The 17,943-nt window shown below is 47.5% G+C and overlaps 1 protein-coding gene across 2 annotated transcripts in view; it reads right to left on the reverse strand.

Annotated features, from left to right (window-relative positions):
• Positions 1 to 985: 985 nt before the first annotated feature.
• NCS1 (neuronal calcium sensor 1) overlaps positions 986 to 17,943 on the reverse strand; it is a 61,682-nt gene continuing 44,724 nt past the window's right edge. The window contains exons 7-8 of one of the 2 annotated variants that reach the window (XM_060100942.1): positions 17,627 to 17,744; positions 986 to 4,657 (exon numbers count right to left, since the gene is read on the reverse strand). In XM_060100942.1, the coding sequence (XP_059956925.1) occupies positions 17,646 to 17,744 (99 nt within the window). In that variant the 3' untranslated portion in view covers positions 986 to 4,657; positions 17,627 to 17,645. Of the gene's footprint in view, positions 4,696 to 17,626; positions 17,745 to 17,943 lie in introns of both variants that reach the window. The other variant, XM_060100943.1, reaches the window with a different exon arrangement.

Genomic DNA, 17,943 nt, shown 5'->3' on the forward strand with positions numbered 1-17,943 from the left:
CTAGGCCCATGTTTTCAAACATTATTAAACCTTTAGAGAACCCCAAGACATGAAACAGGCAGGAATGGAAATGCTGGGAGTGATACGTGGGGTGGCGTGGGGGTTCACTCTGCTGAACCCTTGGCTTCCCAGAAACACTCCTGGAAATGTTCTGGTTTAATCATTACACCCAGGGTTCTCACTCTGCACATTCTTTCTCTTGGGGAAACTGGGCAGACAACACCCAAAGCAAGAGAAAGGGTGTCACAGGAGGAAGAAGAAACCTAAAATGAAACAAAAAAGAAACAGACAAAGCAACAGGTCCACACAAGGAAGGCAAAGACAAGTCAGGAAGCGTGTTTAATTGGCGTGACAAGGACGACATACAAGGAGAGCACGAGAGGAGGCCTGGGCGTGCTACGTGGCCCCTGTCCACCCCAGGGCCTGCCCCTCCCCCGGAGACACACACCAGCAGATTCAGACAGAACAACACCCCAAAAGAGGCTCAGAGGGATTGGGAAGGCAAACAAAGAAAATCACCACCCAGGAAACATTGCTTTTTTTTTTTTTTTTGGTAAGAGTTGCCCAAATTCCTTTCCAAAGCTGCAGGCTCTGGGCGGGGGGCACCATGACGATTCAGACTCCCACTGGCCTTTCACCTCGGCCAAGGCTCTGATGATTCCGCTCATGGCTGCTCCCCACAATGGCCCTGTGACATGGACTGAGCAGAGACTCACTCCCATCTGACGGATGGAGAAACTGAGTCCCAGTGAGAAGTGACTTGCCCGGAGTCCCGAAGGAAGCTGGTCACTGAGTCAGACTGGGAGCCTGTGGCCCTCCTTGGGGCCATGGGTCAAGGCAAAGACACATGGAAAACAGAAATGTACAGCCTGGGCAGGGGGCAGTCGGGGTGGAGGTGGAGGGGATTCTGCGTTTGTCCCAATCATGGGGAGCAGACAAAGACTGAGAGGCCTAGATGCCAAGACAGAAGATGGGACCAGCTGTGTATTCAACAAAAGCCTTTTATTCATTCAAAAATCAACCATTGGGTTTATTCCGCAGATATTAAAAAAGGTCAGGGGGCAAGGCTTCCCATTACAGTGCCCTTATGCTGATTCACTTGCTATCTCTGGGGTAGACCTAGAAGAAGGGCGTCTGGGAGACATGCTGCCAATAAGGTGGTGCTGGAAGCCCAGGGCCTGGGTGAAATCATAGCGCGCCCCCCCCTCGCCTCCCCATCTGCCGCCTCCCTCTCAAATCACCTATTTGTCTGGTCAGGTCCCCCAAATGCCTTTACTGACCATTGCCACGAGGGGGCGCTCGCGCGTTCCCCTCAATCCCTTAGAAGCTGAAACCACTGGGAACCGGGTAGCTTTCCACTAGGTGAGCAGTGGGGCTTTCCCCAGGGAGAGGCTGCATCTTCCCAAGGGACCCAGGAACCCCACACCCCAACCCCCTAGAGAAGAGACAGGGTCCCCGAAAGCCCAGATGCATCTGTCATCTAGGAAGTTGGCTGTCAAAATGAAAAGCATTTCAGGGGAAGAGGAGGACACACATCTGCCTTGACATTATTCTAAACGTTGCCTGGTTAAATACTGGAAACTCATGACGTTCTCCTAAGTACCATCGACGCAGAGTGGGGAGCGGATTCTATGAGGAAGAGGCCAGGGCTGCTGCAGACGGACTGCCCGAGGCTGGCCCCTGCCCCTGGGCTGGGGAGCAAGGGCTAAGAGCCTGGCTTCTGGCTGGTCTGGAAGTCCCAGAGAGCAGCAGTTGATGGGGCTGGGCCTCGGGTGGGAAACGGTGCTGGGGAGAGAGGCCCAAGGGCTGCTCAGGGTTCCGAGAGTGCTGCAGCTAGAGGCCTGGTGAGAGGACGGGACAGAATTGTCCCTGCCCGCAACCTCGGGCAAAAATGGCCAGTGTCTAGCACCCTGCCAGGAAGAAGCGTGGCCCTTCCAGCAGCTCTGGACTGTCTCTGGGCAAGGACCCAAGGTGTGCCTGGGGCATGGGTCCACAGTACCGCCTGCTAAGGTCAAAAGCCACACGCGTAGCTCCAAACCAAAAGGCCTAACGGTGAGGAGGTGGGAGGAAAGCCTTGCACACACATCTCCCTAGACTCCTAGGAATCAATGTTTCAGCGGGCGGGACCCACATGCTTAACCTTGGATAATTCTTAGCCACAAGCCCTTTCCCGTGATGCTCCAGGACAGGCTGCACAAAAGCTCCTGCCCAGTGGATCAGAGAGGTAAATCGAGGCTTAGGTGCAGGCCAGAGAAATCATTTGACCTGGGGAAAGGCCCCGCTCTCCCCATCTCCAGCCCCAAGCCACCAAGTTCACCTGCTGCCCTAGGGTCCTAGGTCAGAGCCAGGCTGAGGAACTGCAGGATTTGGTGGTGAGTACTGGGCCTCCTAGGCCAGTGGCCTGAGCAGGAAGGTGACCGCAGGGGCCTCGAAGAGCCCAAGCTTCAAAGTCACCCGCGAAAATGGAACTACCGCTCCTATCCCCGCAGGATCTGGGGGGCTTCCAGTGGAGGGAGAGGGCAGCCAGAGGGCTGGCAAATGCAAGGAGGGAGAGACAGGGGCTGGCCAAGCGGTCCAGCCTGCAGGAGCGGACACGCAAGTCCCACGCTGGCAGAGCCGCTCTCTGGCGGGGCGTCTGCTGTGAGAGTTAAAGAGAAGGAGAAGCTCTGGCCTCCTGGGAAAGCGCAAAGTGGACGCCAAGGGCAATTTAAAGCGGGGGCCGAGGGTCAGCTCCTCCCCTCTGCTGGCCGGGATAAGTCAGGAGGTGATAGGCTGCTGACTTCGCAAAGAAGAAGCAAGGATTCTCGATTCTGGCCTGGCCCTAAACAGTCTGGGAGGCTGCTTCTCACCCAGAAGCCTTCCCTGGGTGAGGACTAGTTCTGGGCCTGAAAGATAGCTCAAGAGTCCAGGAGGGACCAGGAAGCTCTGTGGGGAGGGACAGGGTGTGTCATCCGAACGCACACACCACGAACAGTGGCTGCCGTGTCCCTGAAGACTGTGCTAAGAGACAAATAGTGACTCAGGCAGTCCCCGTGTCTGCTGGGGTCTGTAAACTTAGACCCAGACCGCAGAATCACCAACTGCAGGAAACCCAAGCTTAGAATTAGACAGCATCAGCACGAAGGCCTCCCGGCTCTGCAGCAGGGGGAGGTGGGGCCCACAGAGGGCGTGGGAGCCCACAGTCACGGAGCAAGGGCCAGCCTCAGGATCCTGCCTTCTGGTCCAAGGTCATCTGACTTTCCTGGTGACAGTTGTGGGCCTGCCCTGTCTCAGTGGCAGGCAGAGCTAGAAGCTTCCTGTGAGCACATGTGGGCCACAGCCCAAGAAGCTACCTGAATGGGATTGCCTGTGACCCTTCTCTCTCCCCCTCTCCCTTCCGGCCTTTCAGCTAAAAGAGGGAAAGATACTGTGGTCCGCTGGACGAGGCAGACAGGAAGGCAGGAAAGCCGGGTGAGCGGCTATTCTCAAAACCCACCAAGGAGGGAGACGCAGACTTTACACCTGCTCACTCCCTCCTCCTTCTCTCCTTAGGTTCTCGGCCCACCCCCGCCCCTTCCTGACTCCCAGTCTCAGCACAAGCCTCACCACTCCCCATGGCACTGCGAACACCAAAGCAAGAACTGAGAAACCGGAAGATGTCCCCTGTTTGTCCTCAGAAAACAGGTTATGGACCCAGAGGAGGATACAGGACCGAGAGATGTGTGAACTGGGAGCAGAGAAAAGAGATCCAGGAGGGAGGCATTCAAGCTGGAGGCAACAGTGCATTAGCCATTTAAGAAGCCCACCTTTCCCCTCTCCAAACATCGAGCACAGTATCTGAAGAAAAAAAAAAAAAAAAAATTTTGGCTTCTTGGCCGCTGCAGGCCACCATCCTCCCAAGCGCCTGGGCAGGTGGGCGAGGGCGCGCACGTGTAAACGGTGGGCCCCGCATCCCTGGGAGCGTCAGACACACGAGGCAAAAGCAACGGTTACCCACCAATAAATAAAAGGTATCAATTATATATGTATATAAAAAAACCCCTCACTTTCCCCACAAAAACCACAATACTGTTATCACAAAAAAAATCATCAACATTGTAATGAATCATCCTAGCCGCGCAGGTGGTCTTGCTGCTCGAGGATGAGGCGCCAAATCACGACGGGCAGGCAGGCCCCCCCACGCCCCGACCCCCCGTGGCCGAGGCCGTGACTCCCGTGGCCTCTCCCGCTGCCAAGGTCAAGGCAGGAGTCAGAGTTCTTTGACGTCCCCGAGGCCTTCTCCCCATCTGTCCGTCTGAATCTTCTAGGACAGAAGGTAGGTTTTTTTTTCTTTTTCAATGTCTGTTTGAAATAGAGAACGAAAGCACACACGCAGGAGAGCCAGGAGGGACCGCGAGGCCGCCTGCGAAGCAGCCAAGTCCTTGGTTTTGCAGAGGGCTGGAGCCTTTTCCCGTCCGTACTGTCGTTTTCTGGACAAGCAGAAGTTGGTGGCAATTGGAGCCGGTGGCTTCAGGCGGCGGGTGGGTGCGGGGCGGGTGGAGGAGAGCCGGGCCTCACGGTTCCAGGGCAGCCCGGCGGGGCGTGGATGCGGAGAAAGGCTGGGTGGACACATGAGGGTGGTGGTGTCGGGGCGGAGGTGGCCTCATGGCACGGGAGGAGGTGAGTGGTTCCCAGGCATCTGGAAGACACAGGCAGGCGGGGCGGGTTCAGAGCTGGCTGCCAGGGACACAGAGCAGGCTACAGTCAACTAGAGGGCCAGGTGGCATTATACGTCACAAGTCCTAAAAATGTGCATGTCCTCCGATCCACACATTTGGTGCTTAGTATTTATCCTTAAGAAATGTTTATGGGGGGTGGGGGAGGGATGGACTGGGAGTTTGGGGTTAGTAGATGCAAATTATTACATATAGAATGGATAAACAACAAGGTCCTACTGTATAGCCCAGGGAACTATATTCAATGTCCTGGGATAAACCATAATGGAAAAGAATATGAAAAAGAATGTACATAAAAAGAAATATGTATCTGAATCACTTTGCTGTACAGCAGAAATTAACATGACATTGTAAATCAACTATACTTCAGTAAAAAATAAGTTAAAAAGACAGAAATAAATGTTTATGACAGTATCATCTGTAATAGCAAAATTAAAAGGGAGGAAGCAACCTCAGTGTCCACTATCAGGGGACAGGTTGGATAAATAAGGACAGAGCCATAGGACAAAAAAGTTTGCAACCATTAAGAACAATGTGTGCGGGCTTCCCTGTTGGCGCAGTGGTTGAGAGTCCGCCTGCCGATGCAGGGGATATGGGTTCGTGCCCCGGTCCGGGAAGATCCCACATGCCGCGGAGTGGCTGTGCCCATGAGCCATGGCCGCTGAGCCTGCGCGTCCAGAGCCTGTGCTCCACAACGGGAGAGGCCACAACAGTGAGAGGCCCGCGTACCGCCAAAAAAAAAAAAAAAAAAAAAGAACAATGTGTGCAATGGCCAATAATCACATGAAAAGATGCTCAACAGAATTAGTCATCAGGGAAACACAAATCAAAACCACAATGAGGGGCTTCCCTGATGGCGCAGTGGTTGAGAGTCTGCCTGCCAATGCAGGGGACACGGGTTCGTGCCCCAGTCCGGGAAGATCCCACATGCCGCGGAGCCGCTGGGCCCGTGAGCCATGGCCACTGAGCCTGCGCGTCCGGAGCCTGTGCTCCACAACGGGAGAGGCCACAGCAGTGAGAGGCCTGCGTACCGCAAAAACAAACAAACAAACAAAAAACCACAATGAGACACCACTTCGCACCCACTAGGATAAAACCTGAAACCAGCAAGTGTTGGTGAGGGTGTGAAGAAATTGGAACCCTCGACCATGGCTGGGAGGAATATAAAATGACACAGCTACTGTGGAAAAGTTTGGCAGTTCCTCAGAAAATTAAACATACTTACTATATGACCCAGCTATTGCACCCCAGGGATGTACTCTAAAAACTGGAAAATAGGTACTCAAATCCATGTACACCAATGTTCATAGCACCATAATTCACAACTGCCAAAAGGTGGAAATGACCCAGATGTCCATCAATGGATGAATGGATAAACAAATGTGATCTAACCACACAGTGGAATACTATTCAGCCATACAAACGAATGAAGTACTGGTACATGCCCCAACACAGATGAAACTTGACCACATGACGCTAAGTGAAAGAACCAGACATAAAAGGTCACATAGGGTTTCCCTGGTGGCACAGTGGTTAAGAATCAGCCTGCCAATGCAGGGGACACGGGTTCAAGTCCTGGTCTGGGAAGATCCCACATGCCACGGAGCAACTAAGCCCGTGAGCCACAACTACTGAGCCTGCGCTCTAGAGCCCAAGAGCCACAACTACTGAAGCCCGCACGCCTAGAGCCTGTGCTCTGCAACAAGAGAAGCCACCGCAATGAGAAGCCCGTGCACTGCAACGAAGAGTAGCCCCTGCTCGCCGCAACTAGAGAAAGCCCACACGCAGCAACGAAGACCCAACGCAGCCAAAACTAACTAACTAACGAAATAAATAAATAAATTTAATTTTTTTTAAAAAAAGGTCACATAGTAAATGATTCCATTTATATGAAACATCCAGAATAGAGACAGAAAGCAAAGTATGGTTGCCAGAGGCACAGTGAGGGGTGGGGGTGGGAGAGAAACTGCTTAAGGGATATGGAGCTTTATCTTGGAATGAGGCAAAGGGTCTAGAATGTACTAAATGTCACTGAATTGTTCACTTAAGATAGTTAATTTTATGTTATGTGAATTTCACTTCAATACATTTTTTAAAAAAGCAGCAGCCTGGGGGACAGTTATGTCTGTTACTGTCTGTGCCATCCAAAGATCCTTCCCATAACCTGCTCCACCCCTGTGTTTAAATCTCACGTCCCCACTCCCCACTGGACAGGTGTAGGTGTCTGATACAAAGGGGTCATTTTCCCAATTTGGGGAGATGACTTAAAAACATTATCTGGGCCAATCCGAATCTATGTGGAGGTGGCCCTGGGGGAGTAGGAAGGCCCTGCAGGACCAGAATTGGGGGGGCCATTATGGTGCAGGTGCCGAGGGAGAGAGAGTATGGAGCAACCACCCAGAGAAAGGCCAGAGCACCCAAGGGAGAGGCCTGGGTCCTCTCAGCCTTCCAGGTCCCCTGCCAGCCCCTGGAGGTTCAGCTGGGTCTCCAATCACATGCTTTGCCTTCCGCGGTGATCTGTGAACCCCTGTGACTTGCATTATTGTATCTGCTAGTTAAGGGAATCCCCTGGCGGTCCAGTGGTTAGGACTCCAAGCTCTCACTGCCAAGGCCTGGGGTTCGATCCATGGTTGGAGAACTAAAATCCCATAAGCTGTGCGGCGTGGCCCAAAAAAATGTAAAAAAAAGAAAAAAAGAAAGAACTGCAAACATGATGAAACTCACCCAATGCATTTAAATCCCTAAATTCACAGTTACACATATATTTTTTTAAAACTTCATTGGTCACCTCTAAGGATTTTAGAAATCCAACTTGTTTTGAAAACTGATAAAGAATCAAGTACCCATCATGCCTTCCCTATGAAAACCAAGCCTCAAGGTCACCAACGAGTGGATGAGGGGAAGTTTCCCTTTGTAAAAGTAATCTAGCCAATGACGAAGAAGGAAAGACGACTTTAGGACGTCACCATTTCGCACCATGTAATGAATGAATGGACGGGGGTGGCGATCAGCAACAGCGGCTGATGTCACCGAGGTCATGTGCACCTGCCACACACACACAACCCCGCTCATGAGGTGTTCTCGCCCAAAGTGGCCCAAACCCAATGCCAAGCCAGCCTGCAGATCTAACTGCCATTTCCAGGAAGAACAAGAAAGAGAAGAGCCTGTTAACAGTACCGTGGGGCACCGTACAGAATGCTCTTCTCAGCAAATAGCAAGAAGGAAAAGGGAGGGGGGGAAACGTAGAGATTAAAATAAACGTAGACCTATCAACCACTTGCTATCTATGGACTTGATTCAGATTCCAATAAACAAAGTGAAAAAAATTGTGAGACAACAGGAAAGTGGAATGTAAGTGCTGATGAGAGCGTATTAAGGAATTATTGATTTTTGGGGTATTATGGATTCTTTTTTTAAAGAATCGTTATCTTTTAGAAATACATTTTGAAATATTTATGTATGAAATGATACGATGTCTTGAATTTGCTTCAAAACAACCCAGTGGGGCTTCCCTAGTGGCGCAGCGGTTGAGAGTCCGCCTGCCAATGCAGGGGACACGGGTTCGTGCCCTGGTCTGGGAAGATCCCACATGCCGCAGAGTGGCTGGGCCCGTGAGCCATGGCCGCTGAGCCTGCGCATCCGGAGCCTGTGCTCCGCAGCGGGGGAGGCCACAACAGGGAGAGGTCCGCATACTGAAAAAAAAAAAACAAAAACAAAAAACAAACCCAGTATCAGGGGGTGTGTGTGGGAGGGTAAAGATGGCACAAGATTGCTGTGAATCGGTGATTCTGAAGCTGGGAGATGGGTACACAGAGTTACATATTCTCTCCACTATTGCATGAGAATGTTCCCTTAATAAAAATTGTTTTAATCCACTCTCAAGTTTCCAACAACCTAAGTGTCCCACACCATAAGACTGGTTAAGGTATGGTCCAGCCATAAACGGTATACTATGCAGCTATTAAAAATGATGATCTCGAGCAACATTTAGTGACGTGAAAAATATGCACGATCTCAGTTCCTGAATAATTCAGTGAATTATATAACCGTAATTTATCTAAGAATTATGATCCATTAGGAATCTGAGAAGGCAAATAAATCACAAAAACAATGGAACACAAATTGGATATAATTACTATCAGGCAGGCTCTAGGAAGTCCTGAGAAACATGGTATATGGCAATTTTCGGGAAGAGCTATAGAAAAGGGGATCTTGGCACCCTGAAAACCTTGTCATGGAAATAAAGTTACGTCGTGTTGGCCGACATGTTGCTGGTGAGGGTAAGATATATGTCTACATAAATTGTGTTAAGGAAAGCCAGTGTAGACACAACAGGATGTGAAGCCAAGTTGGGTAAAACACAATAAAAATCTCTTTTCTTAGTGTTGAGTCTCCAAAAGAAAAAATAAATGTTTCCTACAAGTTGTTCCTTTAAAAAACAAACTAACAGGGCTTCCCTGGTGGCGCAGTGGTTGAGAGTCCGCCTGCCGATGCAGGGGACACGGGTTCGTGCCCCGGTCCGGGAGGATCCCACATGCCGCGGAGCGGCTGGGCCCGTGAGCCATGGCCGCTGAGCCTGCACGTCCAGAGCCTGTGCTCCGCAACGGGAGAGGTCACAACAGTGAGAGGCCCACGTACAGCAAAAATAATAATAATAATAATAATAAAACAAACAAACAAACAGGGCTTCCCTGGTGGTGCAGTGGTTGAGAGTCCGCCTGCCGATGCAGGGGACGCGGGTTCATGCCCCGGTCTGGGAAGATCCCACATGCCACAGAGCGGCTAGGCCCATGAGCCATGGCCGCTGAGCCTGCACGTCCGGAGCCTGTGCTCCACAACGGGAGAGGCCACAACAGTGAGAGGCCTGCGTACCGCAAAAACAAACAAACAAACAAAAACCAAAAAAACAAAAAACACAGCCAACAGCATATGGTTATGAACTCGTTGTTGAGGAAATATATATACATATATATTCATAGAAAACTGTAAGACAAAAACAAATAGGGTAATTCAAAAAGAATCACACACTTAAAGAAATTAATTACACTGTACAACTTTTCCTTGGAGGGATACAGCAAGAACTTATGTTTGCACCATTTTTCCATGGCCTGGAGGAAATAAGCAGCTGTTATATGATAGTTGCCAATGAGGCCATTGGTGATAAATCACAAAAGAGGGACTCTGAAAAATCAGACAATAGATCAGTATGCACTGTGGGACCCAGAGCTGCATACTGAACATTTTTAAGATTATAGAAATGACTGTCACAGTTCCTTTATAAATTGGTTTGATTATATGTTCCTATGTGACCTAGTTACTGAGTATTAAGTTTTTGTAAGTGTTCAATTCTTTCTGAATCATTCTGGACACAAAATGTTCACAGTGGTTATTTCTGGGTTATACATGAAGGGTTTTTTTCAATAAACTTTTTAATGGAGGTTTTCTTTTTAAACATATTTTCTAATGTCTCTTCAATGAAAAAGGATTTCTTGTGCAAAAACATAAGAATATTAGAAGCTTCAAAAGAGGCTTCCTAAACAAAATATCAGCAAATCAAATCTGATGATACATACATACATGGGTAGCTTAGCATTCAAAAATCAATCGGTGTAAATCAGAATGGCTATCATCAAAAAATCCACAAACAGTAAATGCTGGAGAGGGTGTGGAGAAAAGGGAACCCTCCTACACTGTTGGTGGGAATGTAAATTGGTGCAGCCACTATGGAGAACAGTATGAAGGTTCCTTTAAAAACTAAAAATAGAGCTATCATATGATCCTGCAATACCATTCCTGAGCATATATCCAGAGAAAAACATGGTTCAAAAAGATCATGCACCCCAGTGTTCATTGCAGCTTTGTTTATGATAGCCAAGACATGGAAACAACCTAAATGTCCATTGACAGAGAATGGGTAAAGAAGATGTGGTACAAATATACAATGGAATATTACTCAGCCTTTAACAAGAATGAAATAGGCATAGGAGGGAGGCTGGAGAGATCAGGAGAGGCAGGTGGGAGGGGTCATCAGGAGGAGCGGGAGAGGAGCAGAGGGCGATTGCCCAGCCCACTCTGGCCGGGGAGCCTGCTGAGCTCCCAGGCCAGTCCCCTGCCCTCCAAGGCCCCCTCCAGGCCACGTGGGTCCTTGGGGGCATAGGAAGGAGGCCGGGGGGAGAATAGGAGAGGCACGTGGGAGGTGCCTTCCAGGAGGAGAGGGAGAGGAGCAGAGGGTGATTGCCCCACCCACTCAAGCCCAGGAAGCCTGCTGGGCTCCCAGGTGAGGTCCCCTGCACTCTGAAACCAGGGGTGGGGGGAATGCCTGGGCCCCTTCTGTTCCTTGAGCCTAAGTTCTACCCCCCTGCAGCCCCCAGGGCCTTTTCCAGATCCTGAGCATTGGCCCCACCCACCACCCAAACCTCGCCCTTGCTTAGGCCCCACCCTCCACAGCTAAGGCCCTCCCCCACCTTTTTTTTTGTTTTTCTTTTCCCTCCTCTTCTTTTTTACTATTGTGGTACTGATGCATCTTCCAGTTGTTGATTCATCCCTATTTTTATTTTCATATTCTTCCTAACATATCTGTTAGTTTCCTAGTCTAATTTTATTTTTTACTTTGTTATTGTTGTGGGGGTTTTTTTGCCACCCCAGGCAGCTTGCAGGACCTTGGTTCACAAGCCCAGGTCAGCTGAAGCTCCTGCGGTAGGAGCTCCAAGTCCAAACCACTAGACTAACAGAGAACCTCAGACCCCAGGGACTATTCATCGGAGTGAGGTCTCACGGAATTCCTCATCTCAGCACCAAGACCCAGCTCTACCCAATAGCCACAAACCCCAGTGTTAAAAGCCTCAGGCCAAACAACCAGTAAGACAGGAACACAATCCCAGTCATTAAAAAAAAAAAAAAAAAAATGAGATGGCAAAAAAATATGTCATAGATGGAGGAGCAAGGTAAAAACCTACAAGACCAAATAAATGAAGAGGAAATAGGCAATCTACCTGAAAAAGAATTCAGAGTAATGGTAGCAAAGATGATCCAGAATCTCGGCAACAGAATGGAGGCACGGATTGAGAAAATACATGAAATGTTTAACAAAGATCTAGAAGAACTAAAGAACAAACAAACAGAGATGAACAACACAATAACTGAAATGAAAAATACACTAGAAGGAATCAATTACAGAATAACTGAGGCAGAAGAACGAATAAGTGAGCTGGAAGACAAAATGGTGGAAATAACTGCTGAGGAGCAGAATAAAGAAAAAAGAATGAAAAGAATGGAAGACAATCTCAGAGACCTCTGGGACAACACTAAATGCACCAACATTCGAATTATAGGGGTCCCAGAAGAAGAGAAAAAGAAAGGGACTGAGAAAATATTTGAAGAGATTATAGTCAAGAACTTCCCTAACATGGGAAAGAAAACAGTCACGCAAGTCCAGGAAGCACAGAGAGTCCCATACAGGATAAAACCTAGATAAAACACACCAAGACACATATTAATCAAACTAACAAAAATTAAATTCAAAGAAAAATTATTAAAAGCAGCAAGGGAAAAACAGAAAATAACATACAAAGGAATCCCCATAAGGTTAGCAGCTGATTTTTCAGGGGAAACTCTGCAGGCCAGAAGGGAGTGGCAGGATATACTTAAAGTGATGAAAGATAAAAACCTACAACCAAGATTACTCTACCCAGCAAGGATCTAATTCAGATTCAATGGAGAAGTCAAAAGCTTTTCAGACAAGAAAAAGCTAAGAGAATTCAGCACCACCAAACCAGCTTTACAACAAATGCTGAAGAAACTTCTCTAAGCGGGAAACACAAGAGAAGAAAAAGACCCACAAAAACAAACCCAAAACAATTAAGAAAATGGTAATAGGAACATACATATCGATCATAACCTTGAATGTAAATGGATTAAATGCTGTAACCAAAAGATATAGACTGGCTGAATGGATACAAAAACAAGACCCATATATATGCTGTCTACAAGAGACCCACTTCAGACTAGGAACACATACAGACTGAAAGTGAAGGGATGGAAAAAGATATGCCACACAAATGGAAATCAAACGAAAGCTGGAGGGGCTTCCCTGGTGGCGCACTGGTTAAGAATCCACCTGCCAATTCAGGGGACACAGGTTCGAGCCCTGGGCCGGGAAAATCCCACATGCCACGGAACAACTAAGCCCATGCACCACAACTACTGAGCCTGCACTTTAGAGCCCACGAGCCACAACTACGGAAGCCAGCGAGCCATAACTACTGAAGCCCGTGTGCCTAGAGCCCGTGCTCCACAACAACAGAAGCCACTGCAATGAGAAGCCCGCACACTACAACAAAGAGTAGCCCCCGCTCGCCGCAACTAGAGAAAGCCCACACACAGCTATGAAGGCTCAATGCAGCAAAAAAAAAAAAAAAAAATTGATAAACGCTTAGCCAGACTCATCAAGAAAAAAAGAGAGAAGACGCAAATCAATAAAATTAGAAATGAAAAGGAGAAATCACAACTGACACTGCAGAAATACAAAGGATTATAAGAGACTACTACAAACAACTATATGCCAATAAGATGGACAACCACGAAGAAATGGACAAATTCTTGGAAAGGTACAACTTTCCAACACTGAACCAGGAAGAATTAGAAAATATAAACAGACCTATTACAAGTAATGAAATTGAAACCGTAATTAAAAATCTTCCAACAAACAAAAGTCCAAGACCAGATGGCTTCACAGGTGAATTCTAGCAAACATTTAGAGAAGAGCTAACACCCATCCTTCTCAAACTTTTCCAAAAAATGGCAGAGGGGGAAACACTCCCAAATTCATTCTATGAAGCCACCATCACCCTGATACCAAAACCAGAAAAAGATATCATAAAAAAAGAAAATTATAGACCAATATCACTGATGAACCTAGATGCAAAATTCCTGAACAAAATACTAGCAAACAGAATCCAATAGCACATTAAAATGATCATACACCATGATCAAGTGGGATTTATCCCAGGATGCAAGGATTCTTTAATATATGCAAATCAATCAATGTGATACACCGCATTAACAAATTAAGGAATAAAAACCATATGATCATCTCAATAGATGCAGAAAAAGCTTTTAACAAAATTCAACACCGATTTATGATAAAAACTCTCCAGAAAATGGGAATAGAGGGAACCTACCTCAACACAATAAAGGCCATATATGACAAACCCACAGCAAGCATCATACTCAATGGTGACAAATTGAAGGAGAAAAACAAATACAGTATGCTAACATATATATATGAAATCTAAAAAAAAAAAAAAAAATGGTACTGATGAACCTAGTTTCAGGGCAGGAATAAAGAGGTAGACATAGAAAATGGACTTGAGGACATGGGATTGGAGGGCAAAGCTGGGGTGAAGTGAGGGTACCATCAACATATATACACTATGGAATGTAAAATAGTTGGCTGGTGGGAAGCAGCAGCATAGCACAGGGAGATCAGCTCGGTGCTTTGCGATGACCTAGAGGGGTGGGATAGGGAGGATGGGAGGGAGGCTCAAGAGGGAGGGGATATGGGGACATATGTAAGCATATGGCTGATTCACTTTGGTGTACAACAGAAACTAACACAGTATTGTGAAGCAATTATACTCCAATAAAGATCTATTAAAAACTTTTTTTTTAAAAAATGGATAAGCGGGCCTCCCTGGTGGCGCAGTGGTTAAGAGTCCGCCTGCCGATGCAGGGGATACGGGTTCGTGCCCCGGTCTGGGAGGATCCCATATGCTGCGGAGCGGCTGGGCCCGTGAGCCATGGCCGCTGGGCCTGCGCATCCGGAGCCTGTGCTCCGCAACGGGAGAGGCCACAACAGTGAGAGGCCCACATACCGCAAAAAGAAAAAAAAAAAAAAAAAAAAAATGGATAAGCAACAAGGACCTACTGTATAGCACAGGGAACTCTGCTCAATATTATGTAACAACCTAAATGGGAAGACTAATTTGAAAAAGAATAGAAAAAAAAAAGGTAGTGTATTTAAGTGGACAGGAATCCACGGATGATCCATAAAATGTATTCACACACAAAATCAATCAGTGTAATTCATCATATTGACAACAAAAAAGAGAGAAAAGTCATATGAGCATCTTGATAAATGCAGAAAATTTTGATAAAGTTCAATACCACTCATGATTTTTTAAAAAAAACAAATAACTCCTACCAAACTAGAAAAGAAGGAAACTTTCTAAATCTGCTAAAATCTATCTACAAAGGACCTATAACAAGCATCGTAACTAATGGTGAATTATTGAAAGCTTTCTCTCAAGAATGAGACAAGAATGTTCACCATCACTACTTCTATGTGACTGGAAGGCCCAACCAGTGCAAGGAAGCAGGAAAAAGGAACAAAAGGCAGAGGGATAGGAAAGGAAGAACTAGAATGTAGACAATCCAAAAGAATCTAAGGCAGACTCCTAGATTTAATAAATGAAGTTAGCAGGACCATGGGTATATGATCAATAAACAAAAATCAACTGAATTTCTATAAATCAGAAAAAAACAGAAAATACAATTTTAAAATTACTGTTTAAAACACCATCAAAAAATCAAATACTTAGGAATAAATCTACTAAAAGATGTGAAAGACCTTTTAGCTAAAAACAGCAAAATGTTATAGAGAAAAAAATTTAAAGACCTAAACACAGAGAGAGATATACCATCTTCATGGATTGGAAGACTCAACATTAAAAAGATGCCAATTCTCCCCCAAATTGAACAGTAGACTCAACTCAATCCCATTCAAAATCCCAGCGTGTGTGTGTGTAGATATTTATAAGTTGATTCTAAAATTTGTATAGAAATAGCATAAAGTAGCCAAGGCATTCTTAAAAAAGAAGTGATGGGATCTTGCTTCTCAAGATCAAGTTATAGGGCTTCCCTGGTGGTGCAGTGGATAAGAATCCGCCTGCCAATGCAGGGGACACGGGTTCGAGCCCTGGTCTGGGAAGATCCCACATGCCTCAGAGCAACTAAGCCCATGTGCCACAACTACTGAGCCTGCCACAACTACTGAAGCCCGTGTGGCTAGAGCCCGAGCTCCGCAACAAGAGAAGCCACTGCAATGAGAAGCCCGTGCAGCAGAACAAAGAACAGCCCCCACTTGCCACAACTAGAGAAAGCCTGTACACAGCAACAAAGACCCAACACAGCCAAAATAGATAAATAAATTTATTAAAAAAAAAAAAAAAGATCAAGTTATAAAAAGACTGTGCTTTCATCTTGGGTTCTCCCTCTCCCTCCCTCCCAGACAGCTTACCCTGCGGGAAGCCAGCCACCATGTTGTTAGGCAGCCCTGTGCAGAGGGCCACATGGTGAGGCCGCCAAACCAAATGAGTGAGCTTAGAAGTGGGTCACCCCTGGCCAAGCCTTCAGATGAGACCGCAGTCCTGGCCAACAGCTGATGATCATCCCAGTTTACCTAACACAGAGGGGTTTCCCAGGACATGGGACTTTCAGCACTAAATCTGGGACAGTCCCAGGCAAACTGGGATGGTTGGCCACCCTCCTGACAGCTTGGCTGCATCCTCATGAGAGACCTTGAGCCAAAGGCACCCAACAAAGCTGTACCCAAATTCCTGATGTTTGTTCTTTTCAGCTGCTGTTTTGCGGCACTGCAGTGTGCAGCAACAGATAACTAAGACAGCACTGCACAAAAGGTGATGGTAACACGGAGGATGCACATATGACAAGGTGCCCAACTTCAGTGCTCATCAGTGAGATGCAAATTAAGATTACAACAAGCTATCGTGACACGCCCACCAAAACGGCTGAAATTTTAAAAGACAGAGAACACCCAGTGCTGGCAAGGAAGTGGGGCAATGAGAGTTCTCATACACCGCAAGTGGGAGTAGGAGATGGTACAACCATGTTGGTAGACTTCTGGAAGTATCTACTAAAGCTAAATATACACTCATTCTATGTCCCAGCAATTCTACTCTTAGATCTATATCAACAGGATGCATCATCCGTCCACCAGGAGACACATACAAGAGTGTTTGTAAAACAATGGTCATGAAGAACCTAGGGGTAAGACGGGAAAAAAGACAGACCTACTAGAGAATGGACTTGAGGATATGGGGAGAGGGAAGGGTAAGCTGTGACAAAGTGAGAGAGTGGCGTGGACATATATACACTACCAAACGTAAAGTAGATAGCTAGTGGGAAGCAGCCGCATAGCACAGGGAGATCAGCTCAGTGCTTTGTGACCACCTAGAGGGGTGGGATAGGGAGAGTGGGAGGGAGGGAGATGCAAGAGGGAGGAGATATGGGGACATATGTATATGTATAGCTGATTCACTTTGTCATAAAGCAGAAACTAACACACCATTGTAAAGCAATTATACTCTAATAAAGATGTAAAAAAAAAAGAGAGAGCCAGTAAAAAAAAAAAAAAAAAAAAAAGAGTGTTTGTAGCTGGACAGGACCATAGGGGTCAGTTCTCTGCCAGCAACAGACGCCTCTGTGGGCTATCATCCTATGCTTAACGGAAATCCAACGGGGCAAAAAAAGAAACCACGCTGGAGCTATTGATCAAGAGAGTGGAAGCTGAGGTCTTCAGCCACCCCAACGGAGAAAAGATGAGAAACTCCTGTTCTCCCAGGCCCCTGGCCCTGGCTGAGAACTGGGATTTTCAAAGTGCTTTCACCCCAGGGAAACTTCTATTCAAGTAAACGCTCAGGCTGAATCTGGGTATATAAAAATGACAAAAATAGAGGAGCCCTGGCTGATGTGAAGGCCCTGCCTCCTAGGCCTCCCCTACTAGCTTTGCGCCAACTGGGCAGACCCCGATTCCCCTCCGGGAAACTCAGGTACTTATCTGCCAACCCCAAGTGTCCTGAGGCTAGGTCTGCCCCCTTTCCCCCACCCCAGGCCCCAAGTCTCCCTCCACTCACCTCAGCTCTGGGCCTTGGACTATACCAGCCCGTCGTAGAGGGACAGTGCCTGCACGATGGACGGGTCCGCCTTGGATCCTTCCTGGAACTCCTGCAGCGTCAGCTTCCCGTCGGCATTCTGCAAACAGAGAGAAGAGGGTTAAGGCGAGGGGACAACCAACCTCCCAGGACAGGGGCCTCTGCCCTGGGCCCTGGACATTCCCTCCCCAAGCCCAGCCCAGGGCTGCTTCCAAAAGAGCTTCCACAGTTAAGTCAGGAGGGAGGCAAGGCAGCTCATTAGGTGGGAAGGGTCAGGCATAGACAGATGCGGGCACTTC

The sequence above is a fragment of the Mesoplodon densirostris genome, chromosome 6, assembly GCF_025265405.1.
Source record: "Mesoplodon densirostris isolate mMesDen1 chromosome 6, mMesDen1 primary haplotype, whole genome shotgun sequence".
Classification (NCBI taxonomy): domain Eukaryota; kingdom Metazoa; phylum Chordata; class Mammalia; order Artiodactyla; family Ziphiidae; genus Mesoplodon; species Mesoplodon densirostris.